This window comes from Aptenodytes forsteri, unplaced genomic scaffold (genome assembly GCF_000699145.1).
Source record: "Aptenodytes forsteri isolate BGI_AS27 unplaced genomic scaffold, ASM69914v1 Scaffold23, whole genome shotgun sequence".
Classification (NCBI taxonomy): Eukaryota; Metazoa; Chordata; class Aves; order Sphenisciformes; family Spheniscidae; genus Aptenodytes; species Aptenodytes forsteri.
In genome coordinates this window covers 6,125,654-6,143,030 of record NW_008796043.1, presented here as the reverse complement: position 1 = coordinate 6,143,030, position 17,377 = coordinate 6,125,654, and the positions used below count along the sequence as shown (strand labels likewise).

Below are 17,377 nucleotides of genomic sequence, written 5' to 3'. Positions count from 1 at the left end.
TTTGCGGGGGGGGGAGTGTTAGGGTTGTTGCTATTGTTGTTGTTGTTGTTATTAATCAGTGGGCACGGCTCCCCCGCAGCCACCTGCACCCACCCCCTCCAGCAGCAGCATCCCGAAAAGCAAGACCCCACGGTGGGAACCCACACTGCTCAGCCACTGGGTCAGACCTATAGATCGGGCCTCCGCCGCTCAGAAATAGCCCTGAAATGGCCCGAAACCCAGGCACCCCCCCACCCCAGCCCGGGTCTCCTCATGAGGCTAATGCCACCTCCATGGCACCTCTTCTGCATTTCACAGCCCTTTCCCTTCGTGTCTAGGAAAAAGCTGTCGAAAGGTATCGTTGTGAGTATACCCGCGCTGCAGCCGCACAAGCATGTGAGGGTGAGCGTTCCCTCGCTTAGCATCTATCCAGCTGTCACCAACACCATCTCCCATGGGTGATGCGCTCTCATTAGGAAGGCAGTAAGTTCTTAAGGGCTTAATTTAAGCCTTTAAAAATGAACAACCATAAAGCCGATGCATGTCCTGTTTTGCCTGGCTGCCGCAGATTTCATTCAAAGTCTGTGTGATATAAAGTAGGCAAAACAGGGCATGCTCTGGTGGGAGATTCCTGAATTTCTTTGCTATTGTTGGTTTAAACTGAGCCCTTAGGGATTTTCTTCTTTTGATGTGCACACATAAATCCCATTCACGAGAAAATTACGTGTGTGCATTGAGAGAAAATACTTGCACTAAGATCCAAAGAGTTTATTCTAGAAATCTGCAAGTGGAGGATTTTCTGCAGATTTTTTTCCTGAGGCAAAATTCATCTGTGCATACAGTAAAACAAACTGCAGGCAAGCAGATGAAAGCTGCTAATAGCATAAACTCATCTCAGAATGTACGGCCTGGTGTGAACCTCACCTTAATTACTGAGAAGATCACACCAACATGGATGATCATTTGGATTGTTTCTGAAACTTAAAAATACTGAATAAACTCAGTAGATTGCATAGCTAAGAGTCATCCTTGCTCTGATCCAGTTGCACAGCGATGCTTGCCCACTGATAGAGGAAAGTATTAGTAATCTGTACATACTCCCTGCCTCACCCCTGGAAAATCCCTGTATTTATTCAATCTACTGTGAATAACATGCCAATCTTTTAACATTCATCAGCCAAAATGTTAAATATTCTGACAAAGAAAAAACAAAGAATTCTTTGGATGAACAACAAGAAAGGAGACTAACACAGTACATTTTTTTGAGGTCTGTATTTATTTTAGATGTCAAGGGACAAATTTTGAAGTGCCTTTCTTAACTTGCCCACAAACCCCGAAACTGCACCTATTTTCAGTTGCACATGGTCTCCTGTGATTTTGCTGTTTTCACATTCAGGTGCAATAATTTGTCAGAACTGTTGAATACAGAAATACATATATAAGGGATGTTCTTTTTTGGTGACCCTTTGAAAGTTTATCCTAGAAAGCATTTAGAAACCATATTTTTTGGTGTATATCTCCGTCTATTGTTACACTCAAAATCTTGTTTATGGGCAAAGAAGAAACACACCTCATATATATATATATAACACCAAGAATTTATAATCGGTATAACTAAATCTTAGCCGTCTAATCCAAGAATCATTACTAGAGCAGATATAATTCTTGCAGAAAAAGAAAAAAATAAGTCTATGCAGAAAAAAAATTCAATATTAATACCACAGTTAAAACTTATACACACTTCCTAGTTTTTACTCCTTTTCCTGATATTATCCTCATCTTTCCCCTGCTCTGCTGTGTCCTGAAGTCGGTGGTTTCACTCTGGTGGTGGCGGTTTGGGATGTTATGGTGCGCTGTCAGCATCTGGAGTTGGTCGCTGCAGGGAATATGATGTTCATGTTGATGGCTTCTTCTTCCTCCTAGGATCTGCATGGGGTCGTTTTATACGTTTGCTAACACGCTTTTACATCTTGCTCTTTCTTCACTGGTCTGCAGTTCCACACTACAACCAAACTTACTACATGTGGTGGCTCTTATGTTTGTTAGATACTATTTTTTAGTTCCTTTTGTTATCCTTAAAGCCAGTTTTGTCCAGCTCCAGGTCTGCATTTCTGTACCCGACTATTGGCGAGCTGTTTATAGCCGTGGGGTCACCAGTGCCAAGCTTGTGTCCCACCTCTCATCATCCCATGCCCATGCTAAGGTACCCTGCGTCCTGTGTCGCCACTCCTCAGTCACACCGGGTCCGCATTTCTCTATGCTGCATCGTTATGTTAGACACATAAAGCCATAGTGGTACTATACAAAGGTAAACAAAAGTAAAACAAATTACTTGTAGACACTTGGCCAATTAGAAAAACGGCTGTTACCGCTAAGCCATGTAAAACAAAGTTGAGGGGAGGTCAACAGAGCAAGTCTGACAAGCCTCTGTCCTGAGGCCTTGCAAACTCAGTGCCTGTTACGAGCAGTGGGAATACTGTATTTTAGGGCTACATGGTTACGCTACCTGCATCTCCCCTTATTCTTGATTCTTGGCAGGATATGTAAGATTGCAAGATATTTGAACTGGTTGGGATTTGTTACCTGTTTGGCAGAATTCATCTGCAGGGCAGCAGGCTGCATTCCTACCACCTAATATTTCATCACAGTGATTATTTCAAATATCCTGAGTCGTGTTCTTTTGTACAAATCTGAAGGATATCTAAAATGAATTGCTGGAACAAATGAAACCACTGCCTTTAAAAGCTGATCCAACTATTCTGTGTAAGTCACAGGCAAACCTCACCTAAGCCAGAACAGTTCAGGCACAGCTATATATGGAGAATTAAAAGAAGTGGCACAAATTCTGCGTTAGCCAAAACATTCATTTGGAGATCTTGATCCAAACATCCACAAGTTTTTATGCAAACACATACATTCATTTCTATTTGCTTTAAAAAATAGTGATCAACAAGCAAATACACATTTAGAAATGTCAGTGAAGAGCAACGTAAGTTTGCTTGCTGTGTATGTAAACGGATGAATATATTCGGCAGAGTACGGTGGTTAGTGTATATTTTGTAAGTTCAGTGAGCTCTGACATGGGATTCTGCCCCCATCTTGAGAACCTATTGCTAAATTTGACTGCCATCTTCCAGACTCCAGAGCTCTTCACTGTGGGGTGTATCACACCCTGCGTCTGTGTAACTCGGGAGATAGTGCATTGACAAATATGTTTCTACACAGACTTTTCTCATTTCCCGTATCGTATGGCTGTATGTCCTTAGTGTTGCTGCATTTGCTTCCAATATCACCTGTGCAAAGACCATCGATGGGAGCCTGTGACATTTACTCTCTGACTGTAACTTATTTTTTTCTAAAGTTTTACAGAAGGTGGAGATCTTACTATAATGTTATTGATTTCAGCTGTATCTGCATTGTCTTCTTTCCTGGGGCCTTTTAGAGGACTGCTGTGGGTTTCTGCCTGGGACCTCCTGTGTGGGCTTGGGCACGCCTTTTGTGCCAGAATCTTCCAAAAATGGCCTCTCAGTTTGGCTTTCTTACATTCTCTTGCCTTGTAACTCAAAACGCAGACACGCAGGACAAAGGCTACTTCTGCAAGCGTCAGCCTAAGTTTTTTACACATCAGTTTCCACCAGTAAGATTCAGTATCAGCACACAGTAAGACAGCAGCTCTAAAACTTCCTTCTCTTTCCCTGATCTTTGGACCCTTTATGCTGCTAAAATCGCTCTTGATCTCGGCTAAAGCCTGCTATGTGCTGCACAAGCAAAGCAAGCTGGCCAGCTTGGACACCACCAGCAGTTCTGCTGTGCCAGCATGGAGGTCTGTGTAGAGCAGCAAGTCCAGCTGCTTGGCTAGCTAAATCAGTTCATGCTCATCTCCTCTGGGGATGTCTACGTTAGTGTTTTAGTCTGGATCAGGAGCACGCTTCTGAAGTGAATCTCCCGATTGCCTCCCTCTACTGTGCTGTTGTTCTCGTTGTGGAGTGATCTTGTAGTATGCAAACTGGATACATTATTTAACTAAACTCGAAGAATTTCTCCAGGAGCAGACTTAGTGGACTGCAGCTGCAAATGGGTATTCATGTCCTAGGATTGAACGACAGCCAGCCTGAATTGAAAAAAATACCCAACAGGAAACGGGTACAGTGTGGACTTCAGGTCCTCACCACCAACTGTCTGCTCTACAGATCCACTCCTGTTAGTCTGCACTACTCGCAAATGTGGACAGTCTGTGTTGTCCAAAGCAGATTGCTACTGCTACCGTAACTAGCTTGGATATTTCTATACCGCAATGCAGTGTTTAGTGCAGAAAAAACACCTAATAATAAGCTGGCTGGTATAGCCATGCTGACCCACCCTCCTGCCTGAAAAGTAGCCAAAGCCTTGTGCCGCTGCTCCTTCCTCATGCCCTGTGTGTGTTCTCTCATCCAGTGAAGATCTGGGAAGTCTCATTATTTGCCCAGGACTTATAGATGTCCCGCAGTACCTACAAATGGGCCACAAAACATCTGGAAATCTGCCTGCCCACTGTGATTTACTGTAGACTTCACGTACGTGTGCTCCATCAACCCTGCACATGAACTCGACCTTTTCAGAGTGCACTATGCATAGGCAAATTCATGGTACAGAGCATGCACAATAAATGTGATACTTTCCAAGCATGCTGTATCTACTAAGCACAGCCTGTGTCATCAGCTTGTACCTGTGCATCGAGAGTGATGATACACCCTGGAGTGTCTGGGCACGCCTGTCCTCTGCCTGGGAGTATTAATCATTCCTAATCTAGCATGCTATACCACCTGGGAGTATTCTTCTGCCCAAAGGGAATCCTCAGCTACTTCTTGGTTGCAACTTTTAATGCTCTTTGGCTCCTTCACAGGCACTTAAGGTTGAGTATCTCGGCTTCCTTCTTTAAATGGGAATAGCACTGCTCATCTCATGTGAAACACTTGAACAAGCACAGATAAAACCAGCTGTGTGTCTCAGATGGATCATTGCTTATGCAATTAGCTAACCTTTGTTTGCAAAATGCTAGGACATTATGAGGTGCATATTAATTCAAGTGCAATATATTATTGTTATTCCAACTGTCTTTCAATATATTTTTAGACAACTACTCTTAAAAAGAGGAATCATGACAGATCTGAAAGGCATTTCTAAATTAGTTTGGCGAACCAACGTTTTACTTCCACCGTTCACTTGTGTGTACGAGGAGCCTTAAATCATGAAAGCGCCAGTACACATCCATCAATGTGCCACTGTGAAAATGCATAGGCGCACACATACACTAGATGCCCCACAGCCTTGCTACTGGGGTGGTATGTAATCCCCTAACTTCATCTATTTATGGACAAAAAAGATGCTGTTCATTTCAAGCCAAAATGTTATTCTTGCTAGCACTCTGTGGACAAAGATTTCAATAACATAACTTCAGGAAGATCTGATACTCGAGACACTGAAATCAGAAAGTCCTGCCATACAATGGCAACTCCTAGGATTAATTAATAGGATTGCATCAGGTTAATTCATGCTGTAATGTCTTTCCAATATATTTGCGCCCTCTTTTATGAGACTTCTTTCAGGCTTTGGGAAGCACTTATGTGTGATTCTTTAAGGAATCTTACCTGGTTTTGTTGATTTCTTTGTTGTAGAACCTAATTTGATTTGGAAATGGAATATTGCAAAATTCAGAGAAAATTAATCAAATAGATTGAGTGACTGTCAATTTTACAATTACCAGGAACACTATAGTCTTCAACACAACTTGTATACCAAACTTTTCATGTAAAGAATTTTTTTTTTTAAGTCATACTTGTATCTCAGTTATGCAGGTGGTAATTTAAGGAATCTTACCTGGTTTTGTTGATTTCTTTGTTGTAGAACCTAATTTGATTTGGAAATGGAATATTGCAAAATTCAGAGAAAATTAATCAAATAGATTGAGTGACTGTCAATTTTACAATTACCAGGAACACTATAGTCTTCAACACAACTTGTATACCATTTTCATGTAAAGAATTTTTTTTTTTTTTAAGTCATACTTGTATCTCGGTTATGCAGGTGGTAATGCCTAGGTAGGGGAAACTGAGCAATTTTTTCCAAGATCACATAGCAAGCTCATAGAAGGTTTGGGACTAGATTCTGCATTTGGCTGAAATATAAACCTCTGAAAAATATCATTGGCATATATTCCATGTAACATATTGGAAGTTTACCACTTGTTCAGTCTCAAAGCCAAACTCTAGTCGCACTGTGCTCTCTACTTGTTGTCTCCACTGAGTATAGCTCAGGCTTCTTAACTAGAGTCCTTCTTTGTGCCAGAGCAACAAATAATCTGCTGTGTACCTTTAAGAAAGTTGTGTACTGTAAAGAAACCACAAATTCACATTACAGCTCTTCTGCTAACATCCATCTTTAACTCTGTCTCCATAAGCAGGCAATGCAAGGTCTCTTGTGCACCTAGCATAAGACATACATTAATTTAGTGCTTCACGGAAAAGTGTAACAGCTAGAAGTTCCTATCCCTTAAATAGCACTGCCCTTGGAAAAAAATGTGCTATTTCTACCTTGCTCCAAGAGATGCAGCAGAGGTCTGCTTTGCTTAGTAATTTGAGTTCCAGCTGCTTTGAGCTGTGTAACACAAACCTCTGTGGGACACAGCAACCCATTCTGACCAGCTTTCATGAGATCCATTCAAAGGCAGAGCTTCCCATGAAAGCTTTTCCTATGACACTTGACCGCCCTGCCTTCATCGCTGTCCTCAACCGGCTTCCGTTTAAGAGCTGGTAACAGATTTTAGTAATCCGGAAAGTAAGTCTGTGAAGCGCTGGCAAAAAGAGGTTCCTCCCAATGGCTGGCCCACGCGCTGAGTAAGTGCTACCAATTATTCCTTTCATACAGGTGATGGAGCTCAGGGCTGAAGCTTTAAATGTTCAAACTGGGTTCAGACTCTGACGAGTGCCTGTGCAGAGAACCATGCTCTGAAGAGTGGAAGAAATGAATGGTCAGTCTGTCTTTTTAGACATACAGCAAGTCAGCTTATCTTTAAACAGTTTATCTTTACGCATTTATTTCATTATAAAAGAAGCAAAGCAGTCATTTAAGATATGACTTTAAATCATGAAAACAATAGGAAGACTGTAACAAGTACTCCTTCAGTTAATGCTGAAATGGTGGGATCTTTCCAGCATATTAGTAGTCTTCTAAAATATATTGTACCTTTTGCATTACCTGAAGTTGCTACTTTTACTAGACCGAGAAGTCTTGAAGCTTGCATTATGACTGTACTGGTGAAATTTGTGAAAAACTAAAATTCTAAAAGAATTTAACTAAAGCTTAGCTGACTCAATGATCTTAAGGGTCTTTTCTAACCTAAATGATTCTATGATTCTTACAGTACAAGATCATAATTAATCTACTTCTCTCCTTTCCAAAAAAAGACAGAAATCGTAAATGTCCTGCAAATAATTTGTCTTATGATTATGCACTCTTAGTTAATTTAAATTTTTCTTGTTCAAGAAAATGTATTTAAATCATCAGCAATAACTTTGATAAAGCAGTCTATAAAACAAAAGATTTTCCATCTGGCCTATCATTTACATTAATCTTTCCCTTGCTAAACTGTAGCATAACCAGCTACATGGGCTGTTTCTTGTTTCTATATTTACAAAAATACAGGCCTATTTTACTAAAACTAGTGTATAAAGAATGTACTTTGAGTTGCTCTTTATTTTGGGAGATACTCTTAGAAACAAATAGTGATAATAAGAGAAACAGTAAAAATTACTTTAGAAACAAATCCTGCAGACTTCTCAGGAAAACGGTACCAAATATTTATGTATCCTGTAAACCTTTTAAAAATAGAACGGAGAATTTCCAAAACTGGACCTGAAAAAGGGAAAATTTATCTAACAATAGAAATAGTTTACCCAACGTGTTGTAACTGTATGCATTCATCCTCCTAAGGAGCTGTTACCTTGAATCTTTCTTTTCACTCCATGGTCTTTTTGCTGAGGCCTCCTATGATATCAAATTTCATATCAAATTTGCTGGTATAAGCTGGTGTAAGGACACTTAGCTGCTAGGTACCGCACAAGTGTTATTAACTTTCTCCACATGGACCTTCAAACTGGTGCCTGGGCTAGTGACCTAGGAATCAGAGAGAATTTAGCATTGAACTTGAGTAAGTAGTACAGAATAATTTCCACAAATTGTCATTTGAGTGTTTCAATGAATGACATGTCAAGGAAATCAATGAAAGGCCTACAACTACCATCTGAGACCAATTTCCAGTCCAATATAAGCACCAGCATACCATCTTCACTTTAGTGCAAATGCCTTTCAGCCTTCAAACAGCTAAACTTAAACACCTCTATGTTAGCATCTGTACAGGTACATCACGCTTTAAAGTTTTTTATCCTTCCTCTCCCAGTCTTGGAATTTTGCTTTCCTGAAGTTTTATTACTTTAAGACGGTGTGTACAAATTGTGACCATATATTTTCTTCACCTATCATTTCCTTTTCCTTTCCCTGCTTATCCTCTGTATATGTTGATTTTATGACTCAGCCTGAAGTTAACTGTTTACCTGTTTTCTATCTGCTTAGCCAGAGAGAAGCCAGTGAGCCTGCATTCAGGTGCTTTGGGTTTGCAGGCTTTCTAATTCCACGCATGGCACTTAACTACTGACTGATACTGGTGCAGATAAGGAAAATGGCCGTCTGAGTCCGCGGAGAATCTAAACTTGATGGGCAGTGAAGCTCTGAATATAAAGGCATATTCAAATGAAATCCTATCATGGCCATTTTTCCTGGGCACTGCTTGTGTATTATTGTTTATAACTCTTCTGTGGGAGGTGATGTGGGTCTGAGAACATACGTATCACATGAGCGTGAGAACAATACACAATATATCCCATATGCTGCTATGGCTAGGAGAGACAACAGATTATCTAGGGTTTGCTATTTTTTTCCCCACAGAATATAATTGACTCCTATTCTTGTAAGTGGAAGTTTTGCATAACTAACAAAGATGATAGAAAAAAACTAAATATAAGAAATTGGGCCAAATTCTAGTTATCATCCTAAGCCCAAGCAAACAGATTTGTTAAAGGGGGACACACCTCATTAGCACTGCACAAGAACCACAAAACTGCTCTGTATTTAGCACAGAAGCGTAAGATTCTTGCCGTCTCGTTCACATGAGATGTTCTGAATGGCAGAACCGTATGGGTTTGGTTATTTCTTCTCTGTCCCAAAAGCCTGGTCCGAGGACAACAGAATCCACTGCAGAGCATAACTTTCAGGGTCCAGACACTCTGAGATGGCTCCCTAGGAGCTTACCCCACTCAGTAAAACTGATCTGGTAGATTGGTTTCATCCTCACCCGGAGAGAGTGGAAGTCCTCAACGGAAGGGACCTCGGACCTCGGGCTGAGGGTAAGGATGATAGGGCAGAAGCAAGTTTGATAGGAGTCATCTCTATACATGTGAGAGGGAAACTACTTACATTGCCAGGTACAGAATTTATTTGAATTACTGGCTACAGCTCAGTCTGTTCAGTTTCTCTGTCTTACGCCCTGCTGGTCAGAAAATCAGTCCACTAATTGAAAAGACCCAACTTGGCTAAAGAACATAGGCATACAACTGTACGATAAAATACCCAAACGACAAAATGGTATTACAGTAGCGCTAAGAAGCTAGCACTATCACATCTCCTAACGAAGTGTCTGATAATTAACATGGCTGAAACCAACTGTTATTAACAAAAAAAATGTTATGAGTTATAACTTTTATAATTATAAATCTCTCTTCCATAGAGAATTTTGATAGTGTATTATTATTATATCTGTGTTGTGGAAATCTATAATTGTGCTTAAAAAAAACATAGCAAAGGTATTCTCCATTAAATTTTCTGCACTTTCACATGGGATTTCTTCTAAATTTACTATCTTTTCCAAGTTCCAAAAATAAAAATAAAGCTTAATGTTCTTGAACTGCATCTGTTTGAATTCTTAATTACATTTGTCGCCTGTTCCTCAGCTGGAATAAACCAATGTAACACTGGAGTCTCCTCAATTTATACTGCTGAAGGTCTGGTTTCCTACCACATTTAAACATAAGGTTCTATTTAAAACTTAAGAACTTGATGAGACTATGGTCAGGCTAGAGCTGAGGTTAAAGTAAACCTGAGGCAGTGTCTAAATTTGTGACAGCAACACTACCTAAAAATACAAAAACCTTGCTGGAAACAGATCCCAGAAAAAGCGCTGCCTTATTAACAGAGATCAGATCATAGAAAATTCTTGCAGAGAAAACTATGAAATTCAGATGCCAATCTAATCTAACCAATGGTTTGAAAGTCTGTTAAGAAAAGCAGTTTACAAAGAAGTGGTTTCCATGAGGAGCTGCTCAGTGTACTGTGGCAGGGAGTCTGTGCGTAGCTGTTTTCCCCGATCATGATGGCCAAAGCAGCAATAACAGCACCCATGTCAGCAAATAAAAAAACAGGATGTGAAAAATACAAGCGTAGACTTTTTTTTTCCCCCCAGATGTTTGACTGACAAGGCATCGGGTACTGACCAAAGGAAGCGTATGCTTCTTCACAAAGTATCAGGCATTATATGACCAAGACTTGTTTTCTTCTTTTTGAACTTTAAGTCCATGAGCAACTCTATTAAAAAGTACAGAAAGCCAAGAATAAAAAGGAAATCCATTAAGAAGCAGAACAATAAAGTGGATGGATTTTAATGTTGCTCATTAGGAAGTTTCTTCAAGTAAAAAAACCAAAAAGATACATCAGGCTCTGTAGTCAACGTAGTGGAGAATGGTCAAGTGTAATTCGCTTAGGGAGTCTTAAGTTAGCTATACCTTTAGCTGCATCCCCCAGAACGTTCCTCTTGACTTATTCTTTGGAACTGGATGGCAAGGAAGTTGTGTCTCACGTCCAGGGTTGCCCTAGCCCCACTGTTTACTCAGTGAGTAAACATACAAAGACCAAGACTGGGAGGGACTGGCATGACTTCTACACGCTGGCTACCGATGAGGACTCATGTTTTTGCCTTGAAAATGCAATTTGCCTTCTCCTGAATGGGGAAAGTGGTGTAAAGTACCAAACATTCACCTTCCCTCCTCCTTTGGCTTAGTACTTCTCTGCAATACAAGGGTGTGAAATATCAAAGCTAATTCTCGCATCAGCCACATAGACATTTTTAAGTTTTTTGTCCACAGTCCCATCAAGTCTTTTACAGTTGGACTTGATGGTCTTAAAGGTCTTTTCCAACCTAAATGATTCTATGATTCTAAGTCATGAGCGCTCGCTAGGAAGATGTTTGTAGCTACAACATTTCAAGAGAGACCAAAAGATATAAAAAATTGCACTTAACATGTCACGGACCTGGAAAAGGCTCTAATGTAGTTTGTTACTAGTTGTGCAGTTGTGCAGTCTGTCTGTGCATTCAGACATCACGCGTTAGAGGAGCGCAGCAGTACTGAGAGGCAGTTCAGTGAGCAAGTCGCCTCTTACATCAAGGATCACAACTTAGCCTATCTCTATTCAAACCTGTAATGACTGGCCTGATGCAGAGGGTTAATGAAAACTCTTTCATTAACTTTTCCTATTATGTTATGCAGCAAAACCAAAGATGAAATATCTAAAACAATCAAGAGCTACTTTAGAAGATGGTGGTTTGAGTCAGCCAAAATAGATGAGATGCTTTACTGAGAAAGACAGTGAAAACCCAGCCAAATTAGATGGTACTATTTTAGGTCTATACAAGAGCGTAATGGTTCAGGGTTGAGCTATGATGAGAACGTGGCTGCAGATGTTGCAATTTACCTTGAGAGCCCTTGGAAAGTGAGAGAATTCATAGTGGTTTTCTATTATAAGAATATGTCAAGTAAACTTAGGAAGCAGAATGTGCAGGAAAAGCTTAGTACGTGAGATTGCTGGCTAGCAGAAGAAAAGACAGACCTGATATTAGGCTGTAGAGGGATGCTAAGTAAAATGTTAGCCACTAAACTACTATGCAACAAGCACAGTTGCACGGTACTGCAACATTATGCAGACAACCAATCATGAAAAAGCTGAAAGAGCATCAACTGAGATACCTGAATCATGTGAGATGATAGGACAGAGAATAAGAGAGGCTCCCACTGGATGGGTAATAAGATCTAGCAGGCACAGTACAAGGACATTCAGAAAAAGATGGTTTATGAAGAAGGATGGCATCATCCTAGTGTGTACATCCAGAAAGAAACAGGTGAAAGAAACAAGAAAAGAGAAATCAAACAAAAGGACAAAAGTGCAGTTCTGAATAATTGAGTTCTGGATTACACTAAGCACTGTAGGTATCTAAACTCTTTCTGCTGACAGAACTGCATTTTAGACCTTGGTCCTAGCTTCTGTGTGCCTCAGTATTCCAAATAATTTCTCTTTTTCAAAGTGACATAGTAGGGTCCTCAAATACTGTGGTACAAGAAATTTCTGCAAGATGAAAAAGATATTTTCATCAGAAAAGCAGAGACCAAAATGATCTTAACAGAATGCATCTTTCCTGATGAAATGCAGTGAAGTCATAGGACTTGCCAGCACATAAATGTACACTGCACCATTTTGCTGTTAAACCAGAGTGTGTGCGAGTAACCTTATTTTAGCCTAGGTGTACTGCAAAAAGCTTTTATTAAAACTAATGGAAGTTTACTTATAGACACAAACTGAATAATAATCATGCATAAGCATTTATGACAGGAGGTGATAAATGCCTTATTTCCTTGAGAAAAGTAGGGAGCCTAACCTGAGCTTGAAACGTTCTGGTTGGCTATTTACACTCTAGGCTTCAGATGTGCTTAACTGATTACAATTTTGAAAGAGTGAAGAGAGCTCCGGTACTTTGCAGGAAGACTCTTCCACAGACTAAATCTTAAGGACTGGCTTCAACATAAGTGCCAGATATGAAACTTTTATGGGGGGACAAGATGCACAATTTAATCTTTAACAATCACTGAGTAGAGACTCAGATCTATCTAATCTGAGAGACTTTCTAGCTACCTGCTAGCATATTGGTTCATTGTTATCTCAAAGAGTGAATTCCCACATCAGGCGGTGTGGCAATGTAGGATGGTGAATGTGGTGCCTGCACAGGAATCGTAGGTTTCGTTCCTACCTTTTCCACTGACCTGCTGTGCAGCTCACGTAGCACAGTTCACGCTGATCATCCATAAGCTTTTATTAAAACTAATGGAAGTTTACGTAGCACAGTTCACGCTGATCATCCACGCTAGTTTTGCTGTCTCTGAAGTTCTGGGGTACTTGGTGCCACCTTCCCTTTCCTTCGGTAAACTATATTAAGTGGGAGCTAATTATTACCACTAGTATCACTCACTGAGACTATTTTTCAACGATCTCATTTTCACTGCAGGTTTCTGGTTGGTGAGCTGAATATGCCAAGTCCTAAATATGTTATGAAATGGCAGTATGAGATGAGATGTGCTATACTGCACATATCAGTAAGAGAATGAAACAGAGAAATTATATCAGCAAGGCTATTTTGGAGCAAACATTCTTGACGTGAAATTTTAGATCCATTCTTAAATGAACATCGTTTAAAATAGAAAGCGCGAACACAAGGAATGATCTATAATCATAGTAGTGTAAATGCCTGCTAATGTAACGTAATCTGTTTATGTTAAAATAATACAGATCCAGAAACACTTTCAATTGCCTACATTTATTCAATAAAGTGCTCGACATCTGTCAAGTAACAAAGCGTACTCCTTGCGGACAGGAAGAAACAAGGAAAGCAAACCTTATAAAGGCTGAAGGAAAAAGGAGGAGAGGATTTACTGGGAGCCAAAAAGGGCAGGTAGCTGGAGAAGAGTGTTTTCTGCAGAGGGCCGCTGCCTTATAAACACTGATTGCTGAGAGCGGCCAGCTAATAAATTCTTATCTGTGTTTCTGGAACCTGTAATTACAACAAAAGATGACATGAGGGGAAGATGAAGTATCATCCCATGAATTATTGATACTGACCTTTTTACAGGATGAAGTTCTACGTTAGATAGGGTGAGCTGAAGCTCAATGAAGTCAGTAAGTGCTTTTCTGTGGGTTTCTGCTGGCTTTGGATTTGGCTTAAAATAGATTAAAAAAAGAGATACGGAGTTTATAAATTTGGAGAGTTGCATTCAAAAAAAAATTTCTCACTCCTCTATTCTCCTTACTCTACCCTTCCTTCCTGTGGTCCTGAAGCCCTGCAGAAGCCAGGCTAGACTTGTGTCTGCTCATACCGCCGCCTGCACAATGCTATCAGAACAGGAGGACCAATCTGCTAGGTAATTTCCATCTGCTAGTGACTGGCCACTCCGTCATCTCCACACAAACACCCACAGTCCTGCTCCTGTCTCCTTCCTCACATACATGATTCACTCCGGCTTTACATAGCTCCAGGGTCTCTGCATAAAATTTTTAGTCACTTAGACTTTTTATAGAAATCAAGTTATCGAGTACCCGTGTTGGGAATGCTGCTACAAACACTTTTTTCCAACTGCTTTGAGTCAAAGGCAAAAGTTGTCGTAACATTTTTCCTAAAATCTGCCCACATCTTTACGTATCCCTAGGGATTTTTCAAGAAAATCTAAAAGGTGGCATTTTGGTCTCCGTTTCTAGAAAACACACTGAATAAAAAAAGCTTGTTTGGCGCCAAGTGTTTAACAAAAGGACAGAAAAATCACCCAGAAGGCCAACAAAATCTTTTTAAATCTAGCTATACATTAAGCAAAATGCACATAATTTTATGAGGAAGGGAACAGGAGGATTTCTTCCTCTATTTTTCTATCTGATAGGCTAGTTTTCTGAATGTTTGCAAAGTTTCATCCGTGTTTTTAACTTTTAGGAAACCAGATTCAAGAACATGTCATTATTTTACTGAAGTATTACGTTCTTGCTCACGTAAGCCATGTTTTCTCATGTGATACTTTCCAATAAATTCACTGATACTCCCTGTTCGAGAAAGGACATCTCTTGTGAGCAAGGGCTGCCTTTTGTGCTGTGCAACCTACCAGACAGCTTACAAGAACCTTCTCTTTAAAGCGAGATTGCAAAGGATCTCCTGGAGCTGGCTTCCTTACCTGAACTACCCGCAAAACTATGCCAGAAAAAATTGTCAGGTATTACTCTGCACAAATGCAGTCAAAGAAAATTTGGAGCAGATTCTAATAGACACAGGATTTGGGTCTCCATCTCAAATTCTTAGTTTAGGCACTTACTTTCTATACTTCCATAGTACATTCTGTGATTTTTTTTAAAGCTTCATCAAATGTATTTGAATCACCTAGTTTATGTTCTGCTTATTCTTATTCTAGGCTTATGCTGCTCAGAAAACCCTTCCCAAGTGTTTATTTTGGAGACCAGGAACAGAGGTGCAGAGGAATTCAAAACTCAAAACATGGAAGTGCTGCTTATAATCCCCACACACGCAGAGGCAGGGCTCTGTGCAAGAAGTGTGTCCAAACTAACTAAAGGTTATTTCTTTTGCAGTTATTTCAGTTTGAAGCATTCATAGCAAAAGATGCCTTGTCATTAAAATCAACAATCCCGCCACTGGAGTCCAATCTGTAGGAATGTACAGGATAATTGGAGTAAACTAATTTCCCCAAATGCTGTGACAGGCAGTAAGTTTCTTCCTGGTTGAAGAGGAGAAAATCTTTCACGGCTTGTTGGATATACAAAGAAGCAACATCTTTCAGAGATTGATAACTGAATGTCCAGCCTGGAGATAATCTGACTACTCTGAAAGAGATTGTGATGATTCTGTAATCTTCATAATTGTAATCTTCATTGGTTCCTCTTAATATTGTGCTTTATAATGGATTTCCCTTAAAGTACCCAAATATTTCTTTTCTACCAGGAACATGCTCTGCTCAGCTTTTATTCAATTTGATTTAATTCCTCTAACAATAAAGAGGACAAGGATGCTCTGCTCAGCAAGTTAATGGACAGCAGGCCTTTGTAAGAGCTTGCTTGCTGTGGACTTAAAGGCCACTTCCATCAGATACTTCCAGATCTCCATGTGTAAAAACTGATATACTCCAAGTGTCTTAGGATTTAACAGGTTTTCAAGAAATAAGTTGAAAAGACCAGTGGATATTCTATCTGATGATGGGGCATTTTGTTTAATGGAACATTTGAAGATGGTGTTGCTTGTTTGTATTCAAACCTCTCATAGTTTTTATGAAGTACAAACTATTGTAGGAAGTGACATGATGGACATGTGCAATAAGATAATTTTCTTTCCACAATGTCACAGTTGGAAAAGGAGAATATTTTTAAGCTGCTCTAGAAATTGAAAGCATTTATGGATAGAATAGCCAAATCTGATATATTTAAATTGGCAGCATGCTACATTTATGAAAGCCAACTTTTACTATGGAGGACACAAAAAATGTCTCCTACAGATACGTCTCCATAGTGTGCTAAAGCCATAGTGGTACAAAACCCAAGGGTGGTGATATTTTCCTGCAGACAAAATCAATGGCTTGCGGCTGGTGCTTCCTGAAACAGTATACCAGGGATCTCCCTTGCTAGTGCTGTGCGGCATGTAGCAAAGCCCTCAGAGTTATGAAATACTTTGCTACTCACATGAATCACTATTAAAATATTAGAGGCATGTGTATCTAACCATATCTTTGTGCCTGAATCTGGCAAATTTTATTAAGAGAACTGAGCACTGGATGTGTGAGTGCATGTGGGGTTGGAAATGTGAACGTGTATGAAAGTTAGGATAGCAGTACCATTAAGCAGTGCAACTCCTGATAGGGATGACATGGTTCTTAGGCCTCCTTCTCCCTCCTCAACCTCCCCTCCAGCTTCTGTGTTATCCAGAGCCTGTGCCAATTACCTTCAAAAAGACAGGAGGTTCATTGTCTGCCCTGGATGAGCAGGAACACCCATTCCACGAGGAGCCGAGAGCGCTGGGTGTGCATTGCAGCGTGGTGGCCTGGGCTGCACAGTTTCCAGCAGCCTCAGAGCACTGAAAACGTCAAGAGGAGTTGTGATTTCTGCAGCAGAGTTGCGCAGGGTGTCTTCCCAAGGACCTGCAGGTAGAAGCAGGGTATACCTTGTGTGGAGATAGCCCTGCGCGAGGAGAAAGCTGGGAAACCTTAATTTTACTGCCCGTATGTGACACGACAGGTCGTGGCTTATGAGGGTGCGATGCTCTGAGATTTCTTCACGGTCCGTTAAAAATAATTAACCCGCACACTTACCGAGGAAGGGGAGGATCAGAAAGCTCCAGCTGAGCCGTGGGGTGGCGGGTGTCACCTCTCGGCATGCCCGCGGAGCTGGGCGTCAGGGCACACACCTGGGGCAACCCCACCGGCCCGGAGACCCTTCCCTTCCCTTCCCC

General features: G+C 40.5%; 1 protein-coding gene across 1 annotated transcript in view; it reads right to left on the bottom strand.

Moving 5' to 3' along the window:
* The window catches only part of ANKRD29 (ankyrin repeat domain 29), a 50,328-nt gene extending 33,026 nt beyond the window's left edge, over positions 1-17,302 (bottom strand). Inside the window, exon 1 of the mRNA XM_019473747.1 lies at positions 17,238-17,302. Within this exon, the coding sequence (XP_019329292.1) occupies positions 17,238-17,302 (65 nt within the window). The remainder of the gene's footprint in view (positions 1-17,237) is intronic.
* Positions 17,303-17,377: the final 75 nt, after the last annotated feature.